Source organism: Lepisma saccharinum, chromosome 20 (assembly GCF_977018435.1).
Source record: "Lepisma saccharinum chromosome 20, izLepSacc3.1, whole genome shotgun sequence".
Classification (NCBI taxonomy): Eukaryota; Metazoa; Arthropoda; class Insecta; order Zygentoma; family Lepismatidae; genus Lepisma; species Lepisma saccharinum.
The window spans coordinates 66,984,336-67,003,945 of NC_139248.1; the positions used below are offsets into that span (position 1 = coordinate 66,984,336).

The following is a 19,610-nucleotide window of genomic DNA, read 5'->3' on the forward strand; positions in this document are numbered from 1 at the left end:
CACATGAGCACTTTAGCAACTACTCTGTAACACCACTGGAAGTAAATCTCTTAAAACATCATGATGAGTGCACAAGCATCCATTTCCCATGTTACGAACACATTTGCACTGCAGATTATAAGAAATAATTTTTGCATATTGCACAATACTTTACAAGGTATAGGTGTGTTTCACCTGCATCACAAACGTTGCATTGTGGCATTGAGCACCCATGATTGAGGACAGTTCTTGTGAGCATTTTTCTGTATTTCTTCCCATTTTGTTGCATTTTCTTCATTTTTCAGGTTTATTTTTCTAGCCTGTTTCGTGAATATTAAATGCATTTGTTAGCATAACTTACATGTTTAAATTTCCTGACATGATCTTTTTATAAAGTTTGCCATTAATCAAAATTATAGTCATTGGAAAAGCACACTATTATTTTTAACCGCGATGTTTGGCAATGCATTTAATAATTGTGGTAAATTTATTTTCCTCCAGCAAACTTAAAATAATTTATGTGAAGCCTTTGTAGGTTCCCGTGCTGGCCTGTATTACCACTTTAATGTGTTGTTTTTAAGTGAAATTAATCACAATATAAAAATAACTATCGTCTGATGTACGGGACAACTATTTTCAGATGCTGTATCGTGCAAGTTTCACTCTGAGAAAACCTTGTGGTGTATTTTGGGACCTTGCAGTAAATATTAAGAAAACCACATTAGCACTTAATTGTCTTTATCATTTGCTTCAGTAGCTTAAACCACCAAACAACAGGTTTTATAGAAAAAGTCAAACCTATTTTCGGAGCGAAAATTATTTTGAAGTCATTTTTGACATTTTTTAGTTCATAACTTTAAAGCCAAAAGTGGAAGAAAAGCAACTAATATAAAAAATGCCTTGTTCCAGTAAACTACTGTAAAGATAAATTCAATATAAATGTGGAGAGTTATATATTTTTTTGCGTGTTTCTCAGTGGAATCTCTTCATTTTCAGACAAGACTCTGATTGTTTGGAAGTTGACAAGAGACGAAACAAATTATGGCGTTCCCCAGAAACGTCTGTACGGCCACTCTCACTTTGTGAGTGATGTTGTTTTGTCATCTGATGGCAACTATGCCTTGTCTGGTTCCTGGGACAAGACTCTGCGCCTTTGGGATCTGGCTGCCGGAAGGACCACTCGCAGATTTGAAGACCATACCAAGGTTTGAAACGTACTTCATTCAGTGAATCCTTGACGCTGCTGCCCTGCATTTGAGATATGGAAGCTTTTTTTTATTCCTTTTTTTATAAATTTTATAGAAGAAATATTTTTTTTTTGGCAGTTGGCAATTATGGAAGCTTTTTTTTATTCTTTTTTTTTCATTAACTTGAAGAGGCATGTACACTTAGCCTGTAAGTATTTGTACTTAATCATACATATTGTGACATGTTTACTTGTGTGTGACTCGTAATTGGACCTTTTGTAGAGAACATTTTTTATTGTAATACATGCTCTCTCATTAGTTACGAAATGTATCTCTCTCTGTTGCTGCTGAGATTTGGAAAGTAACTAGAACAAGTGGTTGCACTAAATATTCAGGTTGTGCAAATCGTAATGTAATCTTTGCATGATTCTGAAATAACAATGAAAGTTCTTAATACTTGAGAGCTTTCAATAAAAATTTCAGCGTGATTGCATCAGCAGAAATAGTCTTACGATATACTAAATATTGAGATTAATCAGCTACACTGCAAATGATTCTTCCTATTGTTAAGAATCCTGAAAGGTTAAAACAAAAACCTTTTAATGCATTGTTTTTCTATACGATTTTGATGGATTTTTGTATCAAATAACTAAAATATAGATTTTGTCCATGTATATTTGTAGTAATATTTCTAACATGTTCTTTAATTAGATTTTACCTTGCACAAGCATTGATTGCCCTTTTAAGAATAGAACTGAGCAAATTTTACCAAAAATATCTGAAACACCACCTTGTTTGTGTAGGCAGCATTTTCACAATTACTTCATAACAGGTTATGGATAATGCAATGGCAGCTGGTGGGTCTGAAATAAGTGAAAGCCTAGTAGGAAAATATGGCGTAATAGTAAAAATTAGATCCGAAAGTTACACATACTAGTGCAGTTAAAAAGTAATGCCTCCTCAATTACCAAAACTTTATAGTAATTAATAGATCAAACCAAAAGTTACATGGATTGTAGCCTGAAGTCTCACGTACACGAAACTACTGTTCAGTGTGGTCACCATTACTTTCAGCACATTTATGCTATCACCGAACCCCAGTTTGAAATCCAGTGTGGCAAAATTCTGCAGCTTGCTTTCGTACTCATGACTTTCCAGCTGATTTAACCTCGTCCAAGGTGTTGAATCAGTAACCATGTGCGGTGTCCTTGATAGGCTCAAACAGGTAAAGATCAGAAGGGGCCAAATCACGGATGTAAGGTGAATAACGCACTTCGGACCACACCATTTTGGCAATTGCCTAGGTTGTGAAGAATCACATGTGTAGTGTATTATCGTGATGGATCTATGTGGATTGAATGTCTCGTGTGGTCCCTTCTTGGTTGCCTCCTCCAGCTTTGTGTAGTGACATTGGTCTGATTGACCCAAAAAGTCAACTAGAATAACCCTCTGTGTGGTCCGAAAGCATCAGCAAGTTGACAGTTCTGATCAGTGACTGACTACTACTCGTTTGCTGATGTCCACTTCAACATCCCTATAAACATTCTCCATAGCCGAATATAGATGTCCTAAGGTGAGCTACACTATTTTAGGACACTTCGTTACTTTAAGCTAACATTCATGGTTCTAAGCACTTAACCTGGAGAAGAAGAAAAGAGGTAAGACACCTCTATAACATGCTACATATATATTGTCATACTACAGGGTGACTGGAAAGTAACCTTGTATTGAAAAATACTTTTGTAAATATCGTTGCATTTGCATGAAACAAAATGCACTGTGGTCCATGAAGTGGTAGAATGCAATCGCTAATTTGTGCTGTCTTCACGGTGACGAGCAGCCCATAATGGCCTGATGTCAGGCACCGCATGAACATGCCCAGCTGGCATCCATATTTACAATAGGGAGTTACTTTGCAGCCACCCTGTATTTGATCAGAAATTGCAAATGTGGTGACATTACTTTTTTGATTGCACTAATACTTATTATAAAATGGACTTTCTAATAAGTGCGTGTAACGATTGGTTCTTAGCAGGTGCCGGTGATAATGTAACGGAACTTCATATATTTGAAGAGTGGTGAAGTTTGAAATACATTGTAACATATTGAACATTTTTTTTGTCATGATTAAAAAAAAATAACATTCTTCTACAGTTTTTGTACAGTTTGTTTGATTCTCCTGATTATAAAAGTTTATGCTGAGTATGTTCTACCATAAGGGTGCATGGGTGCAAACACATTAGAAGCTTTATTCCTAAAGAGTTGAACTATCTATCAGTGTTTGTGTAATATCAGGTCATCCCATAAGTAATGTCTTATTTTTGCACCTTGAGAAAAATAATTATAACCTGCCTGGAACACTACCGTTAGTCAGGACAATAGTCTCCATTGGACTCCACAACACACTCCCACCTACCAACCAGTTGTTGAAATCCCCGTTGAAAGAAGTCACCAGTTTTGGAGGCAAAGAACTGGGTCACTGCTTGTCGTACGTCAAGAAGACATGGTCACGTCATGTTGCAATGTTTTCCTGGACAGGTGGTTGTGCAGGCTGCGGAAAAGACAGTAGTCTGTTGGTGCAAGATCTGATGAAAACGCTGGGTGGGGAGTTTCTCCCAGCCACATTCCTCCACCTTTGCACAACCTTTGCACAGGTCCTTCTTGCCGTGTGTGGGTGCGAGTTATCACCATGAATGAGCACACCCTTGCGATGAACCAGAGCAGGGTGTTTTCCCAACAACGCAGTCATAGGAGTTCCAGCTGCTGACAGTGTAGACATCTGCATTGATAGTCTGGTTACGTAGCAAGAGCTCAAAATGGATCATCCCACGGATATCCCTCCAAACACTGAAGATCACTTTGCGAGGGTGGAGGTCCTGTTTTGGCACAGTTCCTGCGTCTCCCTCCAGACACCCACTGCCGTTTGCATGTAATGTTATGGTAGAGGATCCACTTTTCATCCCCTGTCACCATTCTGTCCAGAAATGGCTCATGTCGGATGGGTGAGCAGCGAACTGCAGATGTCCACTCGATTCTGCTTCTGCTAAAGCGTTAATGTATGGGGTACCCATTTCCAGAGTTTCGACATGTACCAAAGGTCCTGCAGATGATGAATGGGTGACATGGAGTTTGCTAGCCAGTTCTTTAACAGTGTGCATTGGATTTGCCTCCACCACCACTCGCAGGGCATCGTTGTCCAGCCCAACAGGTCTCCCTTCTTGTGGCTTGTCGGTGAGGCTGATGTCTCCAGAACGAAACTTCTGGAACCACCTCTGGCACTTCCGCACACCCATAGCACCCTACCCATATACGGCGGCATTGGTTTTGTGCCGCTGTGCTGGCTGAATGTCCCTGGTGAAATTCATACAGCATGACATGCCTGCTGTGTGTGTTCTCCAACACTGCCATGATGAAACATGCGCCACTGTTCCAAAACTTGGAGTAGATCATTCTCCCTCTACGCATACATGCACAATGACATGCCCTATATCACACAGCTGTGGCACGTGCCATGTACTTCACAATTCACTCGTCAGATGGCATCATTGCAGTGGTGCATGAAAAACTACATTACTTATGGGATGACCTGATACTTGTGAGGAATAGTTTGATCATGCATTCATTATAATTTTCTTTATAGTTATACCTATTATAATTGGAGGATTTGGAAATTGATTAGTACCCTTAATAATTGGAGCCTCCCGATATAGCCTTCCCACGATTAAATAGTAAAAGATTCTGACTACTGCCACGATCACTAACTCTTCTCTAACAAACACAGTTTTGTTTGTTTTCCCATTATGTAGGACCCTATGAAAGGAGTCGGGCATAGATTGAAGTCTGATTTCATTATTAAACACACACTTATATGCATGCAATGACTTGTTGGAATTCAGGCATGCATCTTGATGTACAGGATGTCCCAAAGATAAATTGCAGTTTTGAATTTATTTTATTACATTGTAAATCTCACATACATGTGTTTTATTGAATTACAATTTTGGAAGATTCATTAACTTTAGTGTAATTCATGTATGCACCATTGTTCAGCATAATGGGCTCTATGACCAGCTACATGACTATGATGCTGCTGTCTGTTGAGGAATGTGTGAACTATGTAAAATTTGTGTATTTCTCTTGCAATTCTTACAAGCTCATACACATTATTCTCTTATGTTTTGGGAGAAAACACACTCCCTTCATCAGACATTTATTTTTAGTTTCAATAAAGTTAGTTTCAGGGAGTTGACCAGTCTGGAAAACTCAGTGAATTTATTTTGTCTTAAATAGTTATGGAAATGTCAGGGAAATTTACGGTTTTTCTGAAAAAGTCAACAATTTTGTAGTAGTGCAGTAAATGTTTGGGTTTAAACAAACAAAGGAAGGAAGGCAAGCAAGAAATTTAAAACTGGTTGTTGACAAACTATACTTCAGTTTTATATATTGAGTATTCCAGTAGTTGCAGTAACATTTCAACTATTCATGTAGAACTCTACTGCAATAAGTGGCTATTATAATTTACCACTCTCTTGTTGCTATTTTTTGTGTGGTGAGATTTGGTTTGGAAAGATCGGGGAATTCTGTTTTCAAGATATTGTAGACACCCTGACAATGAAATGAATTTAACAAAAGCGTAAACAAGCAGTAGTATAAATATTATTACATTGTTTGAATAATTCAACTGTAAATGAAGCAATTTATTATTTTTTTGATGAATTTGTGAATTTTTAATTATATTACAATGGATGCAATATGTGCAATCAAAAAAATAAATAAATTTGCTTCTCTTAACAAAACACCACTGTATCCTGCAACAAAAATAATATACTCTTGTTTGAAACCCCCGGAGTTTTTTCGAACACACTGTATATACAGGTATAGTTCGTTGTATGTTGTTACAAATGTTATATCTAATTATAGGATGTGCTGAGCGTTGCATTTTCTGTAGACAATCGTCAGATTGTGTCGGGTAGTCGTGACAGGACCATCAAGCTTTGGAATACTCTGGCAGAGTGCAAGTACACTATACAGGTAGAGTATATAATTAATTCATGCAAAAGTAAAATTGTAAGTCTTGTTAAGGTTTTTTGAAATTGGTTGTTAATTCTCAAATGGTTAGGTTTACAATAAATTTCATTTAACATTTCCACTTTTTAGAATGTAATATGTGGAGCATTTTGTTCAATAACTATTTGTAGAAAGGATAAAGTTTTAACTAATGCATTTTTAAAATGTAGATTTTCTGGTCATTGGCCAAGGTGGGATATGGGGTGATGTATGGTCAGCACGGCAAACCCCCAGTTGTTTTGGTTTTCATGACCAGGTTACACTATTCATTCGCAGTCCCCCAATTTCCTAATGATGATTGGTTGCCATTTCCCACACTGACCAAAATCTCTGGAGAAAGGTTGTTACGCTTACCCCAGGAGATGGAAACCTGTATGCATCCTGTAGCCAGAAACAAAAGCATGACACACACTGCCCGTCCATGGTGTGGAAAAGTTTGTTTATATTGAGAGAGAATTCCTGGTCAAATTAGACTGCAGCAATTTTGCTAATATTATAGTTCTATTTAATAGTCTACATCAGTGGTCCCTAGGGCACCGTGGCTAGCTTACAGAGGCACCGCAAATTGTTTCAATATTTTCACTGAAATGATGACATTGTTCCAAATGTGCTTATTTAGTATTATTTACACATAAAATGTTTCTGAATTTGAAATATATGTTTAATGTTTTACTTAAGGCAAGCACACTAACTGAGCATTGCAAGTGTTAATTAGGCCTACATTCTGACTTGTGCGCCACGGGAAAATCTGAGCGTGCTGTGTAACAACAAAGTTTGGAAAGCCCAGGTCTACACAGAAAACTTGCATTTTCCGTGATGAATTTTATTTTAAAGAAAGTTTATTCAAGATGTAGTTCCACTTTTAATATTATGCCAGTATGGGTTTTCATATTACTTGCGCACTCTTATAGAATTGTAAATAATTTAAAAGGATGATGAAAGCACGTCACAGTGGAGTCGGTGGTATATGGTGACAATGCTGTAAATGGTAGATTAAAAAATAATTTGCATTACTTTTATTAATCATCAGTAGGTTTATGACGGTACTGGTGAATAAGTAGAAAAGAGAAATTATACATATAGGCATCTCTTAATAAGGATATTAGACAGATTAATTTGCATTTAATCGATATTGGCTAATACAGTGGTTCTAAAAGTGGGTGCTGGGGTGCCGCGGCTGGCTTACAGGGGTGCCGCAAAATGTTTCAATATATTCAGTCTGCTTATTTTCTACTTTTTACACAAGATTTGTGTGAATTTGAAATGTGTGTTAATTTTATAACTTAGGCAAGCAACCTAACCACACTGAGAGTTCCAAGTATTACTACTCGCTGGGAATATGCATCAATTATTGTTTTTTGGGAATAATGCGTCAATTTTTCTCTGTAGACTGAAAAATTGCAACTTTCATCAGAGTTCTCTCAATCCATTTCTAATAGATGGAACATTATTTTAAGATAAGATATCATGAAATTAATTAGGTAAATTTGTTAGATATTTTTATACAATGAACATTTTTTCCTAGATTAGTATATATCGAAACATTTCTGACTTGTGTTTGTAGATTTATTAGGAGTATTCGAAACTCCGCAGTTTGAATTAAATATTTTAAACATTATGTACTATTTAATTTAATCAGAATTTTTTGATACGTTGGAATCAAACCGACCCTTTGTATTGTTAATATATTTGTGTATGTAGTTGGCGACGTTAACGTAAAGTTGAAATCGAGAAAACATCTGCTTGTAGTCTTGAATTTTTCTAAATCTTGCCTTGAAAACTGGGAGTTATACTTGAATTTAACATGTTCCCAGAGTAGCTACCCTGTTGTATTTGGCTATTTACAATTTTTGTTTTAAGTGCATTACATATAATTTAGTTCATGTTACTTGTGGCACTTTTCCATTTAATAAGTAGTATTTGTTAAAATTGCATATTGGACTGTCACTGAAAATTTTCAACTTGTCACTACAGCCCAGTCATTTTGTTCTGTATTCGTTATCACATTCAGTTCAAATATCATTGTAAGCTTGCTCATAAGTTAAATATTTTCTAATTTTCAATAGGATGATGGCCACACTGATTGGGTGTCCTGCGTGAGATTCTCTCCAAATCACCAGAATCCAATAATTGTATCGTGTGGGTGGGATAAGGTTGTTAAGGTAAGTTAATGTTAAAACTGTCTTTTTCCATAAGTGTACAGCTTGGAAATTGTATGGCAATATTAATACTGAAACCTGAGGCATAAATATGACAGTAAAAAAAAATCTTACGTCACAAGTCGGCAACATATTTGATAAAAACAATTGGAAGAACTCCTTAGCATTTTTTATCATGCTGGTTGTGTTTTTTATTGTTTTTAACAAAACTTCATAAATGTTGAACTCTACTCTTGTATTTTGGCCTCACTATTATTATTTAGGGCTCAGGAAGTTTATGAAAAATATTTTTTTCTGAGCCTTGAAGACAGTGCTAAATCTGATATCAGTGAGTTTCCCATAAAATAGAACCAGAAAACATTGTTTTTTTTGTTGTTTTTTAATTTTTTCATTTTTCGACCTTTTTTGGCCTTCAGGCCATTTTTCATTACTATTTGCTGTCTATTGCATTTTTCTTCATTTTTGAGGTTTATTTTTCTTCTTTTTCGTGAATTTTAAATGCATTTGCTAACATAACTTTATTAACATTTCCTAACATGATATTTTTAGCAAGTTTGTACGGTCAATGGAAATTCACAATATTATTTTTAACTGAAAGTTTTGACAATGTATTAAATATAAATAATTGGGTACAATTATTTTTCCTCCAGCACTTAAAATGCAATGTGTGAAGCCTACTTTGAGGTTCCCTTGCTGGTGACTATAATTGCTTCATTCTTGGGTTTTAATCACAATATAAAAACATTGTGATGTATGCGAAACACAACTGTATTTGCAGATGCTGACAAGACTACTGTATCGTGCAAGGCCTACTCTGAAAGGAGGTGAATGACACACAGTAAAGCCTTGAAGTAAAAATAAAGAAAATTAGTGCTTTTTTTCCCTTTTTGTTTAGTAGTTTTAATCACCAAACAAAGGGTTTTGTCTAATTATTCAACTACTGTTGTATTTGTTCAAGACACTGAAAAACACACTAACAGCACGATAAAAACACTTTAGCAGAACTGTGTTTTTAACAAATATCTTGCCAGCACATGACGTAAGAAGTTTTCTACTGTCATACTCCATTGTAATTTATGAAAAATCAAGCTTTCATTTTAAGAGCAATAATTATTTTAGGTCATTTTTTTATATTTTGGATGAGGACACATTGTAGAATAATTATATAGATATAATGTGTAAGATTTAATGAACTATGTATGCTCTGAAAGTTAACTTGCGTGTTATGTGCAACTGGTTGTTCTATATAAATCATAATTTTTGGCACGATTGAAGAAAAGTTTGATATTTTGAGTCCACCTCATTTTCACAGTAGGTAGAAAGTATGGAGTACAAAGCGTAGAGGCATCCGTCAGCACAGTGGTGCCAGAAACAAGTGATACAACACTGTTTTTGCGAAAAGATCCTTTCACCAGTGTTTACTGCGGAATGGATTGTAGGGGGATTGGAGAATGCTTATTGGGTGACTGGGTTGATTCCGGGGGGGATATGGGGGCATGCATTCCTGAAATGTAGGCCCTTTCCCATCATCTGCAGGTGGAGGAGTCAGTCTGCTGTTGTAATAGGTGTATTATGGCTACATGAAAACAGTTGTTGAAGGTGGTGGTGTGGCTTTTGGTGTGGGTGGCGACGGTTATCAGGGGCTTTGTAAACCAAGTCCATATTTTAAAAGTTGAACAGTGTTAAATGGAGGTAAATTGTGTGTGTGTCTGTGTGGGGGGGGGGGGGAGCATTAAATTACATAAAGTTTAGAAACACACAAGACCTACATTTTTCTATATCTTTTAAAACCTCGCTTGAGGTGTTAATTGACTGCTACTGAAATCATCCCTTACTACATATTCCATACTACTTCTTCTGATACAGATATTTATATAACACAAGAAAAAAATGCAGAATCATAGTGCCTACGGTAGCCTACATGCCACCCCTTGCCAAAGCAACGAACAACTCCAGTTCGTTCCCAAAACTCGGGATATCTTGACCTTTGACGCAGATGACATCAAAGTCACAGATTTTTGTCTAAACGGGAGGTCACAACAGGGGCGCCGAAGGTACAAAATACAGATAAAGAATGTAATAGCTGCTGTTCATGTTACGTGAATTTATCCTTCACCAAAGTTGAGCAAAATAATATGTGCTGTTTACCACTGAAAATAAATTATACAAAATAGCTTTACCTAATGTCAAGGGGGCTGACGGCAGTGCCAGAGGGGGCTGAGCCATCCCTGGCTGGCTATGGGACTGTCTTGTTGCATGCGGACAACTGTTATTTTTTTAACATGTGTTATTCTGTTAGTATTACACCCATATCTGCCTTTCAGGTGTGGAACTTGACCAACTGCAGGCTAAAGATCAACCACATTGGCCACACAGGATATTTGAACACTGTGACTGTTTCTCCAGACGGGTCCTTATGCGCATCAGGTGGCAAGGTAAGGATTCTCCATTATTTGTTCATCAGTTCAAATATTAAAATTTCTCTGCCACGTCTATCATAATGATCGAACCATTTAGTTTGCCTTTGATGTTCCTAGCATGCCGTCGGTCAAGAGTATAACAAGGATGCCCATTCGTGATATGCGAAAATGTGAAATGTGACGAAATGTTGCAATTTGTAACATTCTGCAAATAACTACACCACCAATGATGAAATATGAGTTTTATCACGAAGTAATCTATATCTCTCTCTCTCTCTCTCGCTCTCTCTCTCTCTCTCTCTCGCTCTCTTTCTCTCTCTCTCGCTCTCTTTCTCTCTCTCTCGCTCTCTTTCTCTCTCTCGCTCTCTTTCTCTCTCTCTCTCTCTTTCTCGCTCTCTCTTTCTCGCTCTCTCTCTCTCTTTCTCGCTCTCTCTTTCTCGCTCTCTCTTTCTCTCTCTCTTTCTCGCTCTCTCTCTCGCTAGTTTGTTACAATTTGTCCAATGCAAGCACTGTGCCACCATATGCTTTTGAAGTTTCCTTCCCTTTCACGTAACTGTTGTCAATGGGGGAAATGGGTGATGTGTGTAGTCACTTGCAGGGTTCCTACTCATCACAGCAGGCACTTGAAATAGTATTTTCCCACGCTCTTACACTGTTTAAGGCCGAGAGTAATGCCGGCCCTGTTGTAGCAACTGAATGATTTTGTAGCTAGGATTCCGTCCCAAAACAGATCACATTTTTGTTTGGTATGCTACACCTATGGTCCCTTTAATTGTCTGGAAAGTACAGCATTTAACAATGGAGTCAGTCAGTTCGGTCCACATTTTTCCAATTTCGTGATGCAAGCTGGAAGGGTGTAAATTAAGGATCGTTCTTAATAAAAATAATTCAAAGTTAAGCGAATGGTTTAGAAGGAGTTTTTAAAGTCAAAATAGGGCTTTTAGGCATTTTAGGAATTTATAGTTCATTTAGGCTTTTTTAGATCCCATAGAATTTCAGTAGAGGGGTGCTGTGTACATGAAATGCAAAGATTTCGAAATAGCTTACGTCTATGATGTAGCAAAAGAAATAGGTATGGACGTAGAAATCTGTTCCCTATTCATGAGATAACAATGATGACACGCAGGAGTCTCTGAAATTAATGATGAGAACTGTAATCTGAAAGATCTGAGTATCTCGGTAAATTGGCTGGAAATATATACCTACATATCATTTTTGTGGAAGAAACTTGACCCTGGAAAATACAAGTTTCTTCATCGTCAATTTCTAAATCACAGAAAATTTTTGAAAGTGTAGACAGTAGTTATGAGCATGACATGATGCAGTGATGACTGACTAGAGTCTCTGAAATTGATGAGAATATTTCCTGAGTACCTCTGTGCATTGTCACCACATTAGAATTTACACATCCCTAATATTTGGTGGTGTAAAAATATGCATCGAAAATTCTGAAGTTTGGCGTATTTGAGCATATACACCAGAGGTGTATATTCGGGGCTATCTAGGCTGTCTGCGAAGCCCAGACTCGGTGAATAAAATACACAAAAAAATATCTATCAGAAAATGTGCATGAAATTGTTCATTTCAATAAGATGAAGAACCTGATTTATTAGAGGAGGTGGAAACATTTGCCCGCTTTCTTTGAATTCGCGAGACGTCTGGCCCAGCACCAACGGGCAACTCCACGAGGGTCACCGTGGTCAAGCTTAACAGGACCCTGATCAATGTTGCAAACCAATTTTTCCCAGCATGCAATTTCCCCAGGATTGGGGAATTGTGGAGCCAAACTGTTACAGGAGAGAGAACAGGGGAGCATATGGTGGGGGGAAAACCCTCTGAACTTCCTCAACAGTCTGGGTCAATGTTGCAAACAAATTTTTCCCAGATTGTATTTTTGTGAATGATATGTGCTGTGCTGTGTTGTGTAGTGAGCTGAAATGAGGGACATAATTAACAAGCTGTCTATTCGGCTTACGAATGACTATAAGCTCCATATCGTTGTGAATTTTTCTTGTATGTCCACTTTATGAACAGACAAGCTAATGGGGATCGGACCGACAGTTAAAGTTGTATCTAAACCACCATGTATCGAACCCGGAACCCCTTAGTTTCAAGGCAATGATGTTACCACTGTGCCAACAAGGAGTACCTGAACATAAAATCGTGAAAATAGATAGGTTGAAATTTTATTTTTATTCTCGTATATAGGCCTACATAATATTTCACAATATGGGCCTATTATTTATGCAAATAAGAAAGAAATTCTTGAAATCCTTTCCTTGCTGACAGTGTAAATTTCCATGTTTTATTTATGAGGTATATATTTTTAATCAGTCTCATCACTTCAACCTGCCACCCCAAATGAGTTAAAAACAAAAAAAAACACCCCCACCAGCAATTTTTTGTCCATTCGAACACTATGATATGGTGCGATAGCCCAGGTTCTTAACCCAGTATACGCCACTGAGATACACTTAGGCTGAATTGACAACGAATTTTCCTTCCTTGGAAAATGTAAACTTATAGCATATGCTAGGTGGTGATTTTTGTGATGGCTAAAAAGTTTGTACAACGTGCGTTTGTAAAATTCTGTTTTGTTAGGGAATATGCCAGGGGGAAAAGTTGTAATGCTTGAAACCTCTTCATACAAGGAAGCTGCTCTGGGCAAGACACAAGTTTGAGTTTTTTCCTCTTGGAAAAATAGTGAATTGTCACTTGCAGAGCAATCTCGCTCAGGGCAACATGTCAAGACGATGCTGATTGCTTATTCTGCTGCAAACTGCATTGTTCATACAGCATTCCTTCCTGTTAACCAGACAAGTTCTGAAACGTTTGCTTCACATGAAATCCCATAGAATTTCAGTAGAGGGGTGCTGTGTACATGAAATGCAAAGATCTCTAAATAGCATGTGTGTATGATCTAGCAAAAGAAATAGTTATGGACCTAGAAATCTGTTCCCTATTCATGAGATAACAATGATGACACGCAGGAGTCTCTGAAAATAATGATGAGAACTGTAATCTGAAATAAGATCTGAGTATCTCTGTAAATTGGGAAGAAACATATACCTACATATCAGTTTGGTGCAAGAAACTTGACCCTGGAAAATACAGGTTTATTAATTTGTCAATTTCTAAATCACTAATTTTTGAAAGTGTAGACAATGTAGTTATGAGCATGAGATGCTGCAGTGATGACTGACTAGAGTCTCTGAAATTGACGAGAACTATTTTCTGCGTACCTCTGTGCATTGTCACTACATTAGAATTTACACATCCCTAATATTTGGTGGTGTAAAAATATACATCGAAAATTCTGAAGTTTGGCGTATTTGGGCAGATACACATAGGCTGAATTGACAACAAATTTTCCTTCCTTGGAAAATCTAAACTTATATAGCATATGCTAGGTGGTGATTTTTGTGATGGCTGAAAAGTTTGAACAACATGCGTTTGTGAAATCCTGTTTTATTTTGGGGAATATGCCAGGGGGAACAGTTGTAATGCTTGAAACATCTTCCTACACGGAAGCTGCTCTGGGCAAGACACAAGTTTAAGGGGGGTTTTTCCTCTTGGAAGAATAGTGAATTGTCACTTGCAGAGCAATCTCGCTCAGGGCAATATGTCAAGACGATGCTGATTGCTTATTCTGCTACAAACTGCATTGTTCATGCAGAATTCCTTCCTGTTAACCGGGCGTTTTGCATACAAGTTCTGAAACGTTTGCTTGACGTGATGAAATGAAAATGCCCCAAGGGGTGGCTTCATCATGACAACATGCCAGCGCATAAAGCCTCGAGTGTGACAAAAATTTTAACCAGAAACTGCATGACCCAGGTTATCCACCCACCATATTCACCCGATCTTGCTCCGAGCGGCTTTTTATTCCTCTGAATGAAAAAAGTCCTCAAAGAAGAAAGTTTTTTGCAAAGGTGGAAGAGGTGAAGAAAAAAACGATGGAGGCATTAAAAGGCATCTCTTTGCAAGAGTTTCAGGACTGCTTCGAAAAGTGGAAAACATGTTTAGGTGGTTGAATTGCATCAAATGAACAGTACTTGGAAGGGGATAAACAATTTTTTCTTACAAAATTCTTGTTTCTTTTGGGTACCCCCACATACAGTGCACTTTTTTAGTTCAAACTGCAAGGGGACAAAAAATTTTGAATTATCCAAAATTTGAATATTAAAGAAAATAAAATGAAACTACTCTACTACAGTATAAGCAAAAATAATGAACATGCAGTGGCCTTTACCATAAAAACAATATTAATTAAGTACACACTGTTTTAACGCACAAAATCATGTACACGTGTTAAAACATTAACTACCTGTTCTCACTTAAAGAAGTTCATGATTCTATGTGTGCTTTTGTTTTTGCTTATTTTTAGAGATAACAGAATCTTCAATTTCATTCACTGCATTAGACAAGTCATCACTAACTCTTTCACTTCTCTTAGAACTTGTACTTTTTCCTCTAATGTTAAGCTAGTATACGCGTTGCACAAATCATTGACTAGTTTGGTGGATGCATTTCAAGGATGAACATCTGCACACACAGTGGTGCGAAACCCCACGTTATTGAAGAGAGTGTGGAGGCTGCATACCAGCAAACAAACTTTCTCTTCCCTCTGGCTGTCTCTCAAAATTATCCAAGTTACAGGATCCCAAATTTGAATTACATATGGATTTGTAACATTGTTTTTTAAAAGGAATTTCAAGGGGAAGGAATAATCTTCTGTTCGAATTATCCAACACTTCAAATTATACAATTTTGAAGTAAAAGGAGCACTGTATATCATTTTGATAAAAGAAAGTTAATTCTAGAAAATAAATGTTTTCATTCATCAATTTGTAAACCACAGATTATTTTTGTAAGTGAATAGAGAATGTAGTTAGGAGCATGAAATATTGGGTTGATGCACAAGTTCTTAGTGTTTGGTATGGCAACACTGCAGTGTTGGGAGTTTATAGTTTCATGTTCATCAGTTGGAGTGCTATTGTGCTTGTGAATACGCATTGAATTTTGCAGGTTTGAAGGAAGACAGTGTTGTTTGTGGACTAAAGAATAATAAGTGTGAAGTGGAAAAAGACTAACACTTCTGACATATTCTTCTGCCTGAGTTTAACAGAGGACCAAAGTTAGCGGAGGCGACTTGTGACATTCTTTCACTCCGCAGCAGCATGTACTATCTGTATTCTGGTATACAAAGACCAAATCAATCATTACAGTGCAAAGAAATTACCGGAGAGAATATGGAGGTGAAGCATGGTGTGCGAAGTTTTTGGCGACTGGAAGTGTTAATCCAGAGGTTCTCGTCTGTGTTTCGGAAAAGGTGCACGAAATTTGAGCGGGATTTCACAGAAGCACCTCCGGATTGTTTGTTAGCCTGTATTAACACTTCCAGTCGCCAAAAACTTCGCACACCATGCCTTAATGGTTTTCCCAATAGGTGCTTCACCTCCATATTCTCTCCGGTAATTTCTTTGCACTGTAATGATTGATTTGTTCTCTGTATACCAGAATACAGATTGTGCACGCTGCTGCGGAATCACCATTGTGCTATATGCGATTGTGGAGCTGCATAGTGAAAGAATGGTGAACTTAGAGGTCATGCAATGAAATTCTTAGTTTCTCTTTCGTCTAGTACCACTCGCATTCCATTATGTTTCATAACCTCTTAGCAAGGATGAATTGAAATGTGGGAGGTTTGAACGGAACATGCTGTATTACTAATATGATAATAACTAAGTGTGTTGATTAGAAATTAGCAAATAACAAATGTGTACATGTTGTTTGCACACTCCCCTCATAACTATTACCGTAACAGTCTTGGAGAAGTTAAATTTCGTTCGAGTGCCAGGAAAGAAGTTGCTTTTGGCGCTGCTGTCGGGCATGCAACTAGTAGGGAGAAGTTCGAATAACAGAAAAATTAATTAACACAATTGGAGGGTATAGAAATGTTTGTAAACTTTCATTTGTTAAATGTCACTTTGGACTTTGTCAGTTATTCACAAGAAATTCACAAGACTTTTTGGGTCACATGGGGACATGTAGTTATTGCATGAATATGAAGTATATGTTGAGAAATATTCTGAAATATGGAAATTGTAAAAATAACTGAAATATATCAAATATATGCACAAATAAGGAAAATAAAAACTTAATTTTTTGAGTGTACATGCCATGATGCGCAGTGCTAATACAAAATTAACTGATTTCGGCTTCATACATAAATGTGTGTGTACATATAAATAGGTTTCCTGGTAATTTCTAAATGAACTTAAAATGCACAAGAGATTGAAGAATAGAAAGTCACAAATGTTTTTATTATGCTGCCGTACATTTATAATTTGAACTGATCTACTAAAAAAATATGGCACAGATGTTCAAGAAATCTGTTTTACAAAATAAAATATCCACCTCTATAAGTCTTTGCTGGGAAAGATAATTCATTCACTAGAAACCTACTAATAACAATATGTGCTCCCATTGTTTTTGGTATTACATAGAAGTTGCATTATTGTACTAAATACAGAATAGATATTAAACAATCAATTTTTAGAGATAGAGATTTACTTGGTTTGGTGCAAAAGTCACTTTACATTCCTAAGAATAAAATTTTGTCATGAAATAAGTGCTTATAATTGCATGCTAGTATTTTACTAGTGGCACTGGTTGAGATCACTGCTAATGGAAGGTTTTTTTTTTTTTCTCTTTTTTTTCTCTTGAAGTCATGGAAATTTACTGCCCTTCCGGAAGTAACATTTTTGTAGTAGTGGACTGAAAGTAGATTTTTGAAAAAGGAAAATAGATAAGGAAAAAATTAACTTCTTGATAAACTATACTTCAGTTTGGACCATGAAGTTTTATTTACATAAAGTAGTTATAGAAATTAGAGTTTAAATACTGTTTTGAACTATTTTCAAGTAGAGAGCTTCTACAATAATTTTCTATTGGAATTTACTACCTTCGTGGTTGCAATTTTTGTGTGGTGTGGTTGATATGAAGGGGCAGGGGGATACACCAGGTACAATGGAACCTCGATTTTATGTTTTTGAGGGGGACCAAGCTGAAAATAACTAATGCAGGAAAATGTAAAATCTTAAAAAATTTTATAACATTTCCTACGTTAGGACCTTGAAGACTGAATGTATTATGCGTAGAGGTATGCATATTTCATTTTTGACTAAAAAACTATGAAATAACATATTGTTAATTTTTCATGTTTTTGAAAGGTGGGAGGTGCCTTTTTCTTACATATTTTGTCATGAAATTAACTTTATTTACTGACAGGACATCATCTGAAGGCTGAATTACCCTGCGAGGTATGAAAATTATGGGAAATTGATTAATTCTGCTGTAAATATTGGGGAAGCTAAAATGGACTCCTTTGTGCAGAAATAACCTTACTCTGTACGCTACATTGACACGTCCTTTCCTCTTGTACAAATGTGTATTGCTCTTTTGTAATTGCCTTCCTCATACAAATGTTTGTCATTAATCTTAAATCTGTTATTTAGTACATGATTCTTGTGGTATTTAATATTTAGACGTATCACTGATAATGTCAAGATATTGACAGAATGTAACAGCTGTGTTTGTTTTTAGTTCAGGGTTTGAGTTTTAAGACTGGTCAAGCTGAATTGTAAGATGCTGTTATTTCTTTGAAATTCCAATGGAACTGCACATATAAGTATTTTTATTTTGCTAAGAAGTAAAATATACTACTTTTTCTTTGTGAAAACTTGACTTTGATTTTATTTGACAGACTAACGAACGACTTTGATTTTATTTGACAGACGAACGAACGGAAACGTGTGCGTACCCAAAAGAAACCGAACTAATTTTTTTGTGAACTTATTTATTCACAATTTAAGTACAAACCTTCAGTCCCCTTCAAAGTACTCTCCACTTGCAATTAAGACACTTGTCCAATCTTTGATTCCATTTTTCAAAACATTTTTTAAAGTCATCTTTTGTGATGCGTGACAGCGCCGCCGTCGTTTTTTTCTTCACCTCGGCAGCATCAGCAAAACACTTTCCTTTCATGTCTCCTTTCATTCTAGGAAACAAAAAAAAGTCTCACGGTGCAAGGTCGGGTGAGTATGGGGGTGAGGAACAGGGATCATACCATTTTTGGTCAAGAATTGTCACCAGACTGCCACAAATTGGGCCGCACGCTGTTGCGCAATAGTTTCAAAATTTCGCTGCACTGAACTGTCATTCCCGACAGCTCCACAATTTGTTCAATGGTCCGTCGTCGATCTTGGTTGATAATTTCACGAATTTTTTCAACATTGTAATGTGTTCGAGCTGTGGGAGGACGACCAGAACGAGGTTTGTCTTCAATTGACATTTCACCATTTTTGAAACGGGAAAACCACTCACACTTGAGTTTTCCCCATAGCATCGTCCTTGTACGCCGTTTTTAACATTTTAGGAGTTTCTGTTCCACTCTTTCCGAGCAAAATGCAGAATTTCACCGCCGCATGCTGTTCCCAAAAATCAGCCATTGCAAAAACGACGATCACACAAAACAGCTGTCACTCTAAGCTCCGCCGAAACGTGTCCTGACCTGCTTCAGCGACGGCACTCTGCTTACGGACTCAGGCAGGTTCACTCTGTGCTCCTAGCGGCAAAACGTGGTACTACAAAAGCTCTGCCCACCACAAAATTAGTTCGGTTTCTTTTGGGTACGCCCATGTATATTACCCGTACCCTTAGAGGCATCAAGTTAATGCTGTGAGTCTTCATGCCATCATTTTCTTTTTTGTGTTTTAGTTAAATCATGTCCTTTG

General features: G+C 36.9%; 1 protein-coding gene across 1 annotated transcript in view; it reads left to right on the top strand.

Annotated features, from left to right (window-relative positions):
* Rack1 (Receptor of activated protein kinase C 1) overlaps positions 1-19,610 on the top strand; it is a 55,409-nt gene that overhangs the window by 13,442 nt on the left and 22,357 nt on the right. The window contains exons 2-5 of the mRNA XM_083141569.1: positions 976-1,184; positions 6,087-6,197; positions 8,300-8,395; positions 10,717-10,827. Coding sequence (XP_082997695.1) covers positions 976-1,184; positions 6,087-6,197; positions 8,300-8,395; positions 10,717-10,827 — 527 coding nt within the window. The remainder of the gene's footprint in view (positions 1-975; positions 1,185-6,086; positions 6,198-8,299; positions 8,396-10,716; positions 10,828-19,610) is intronic.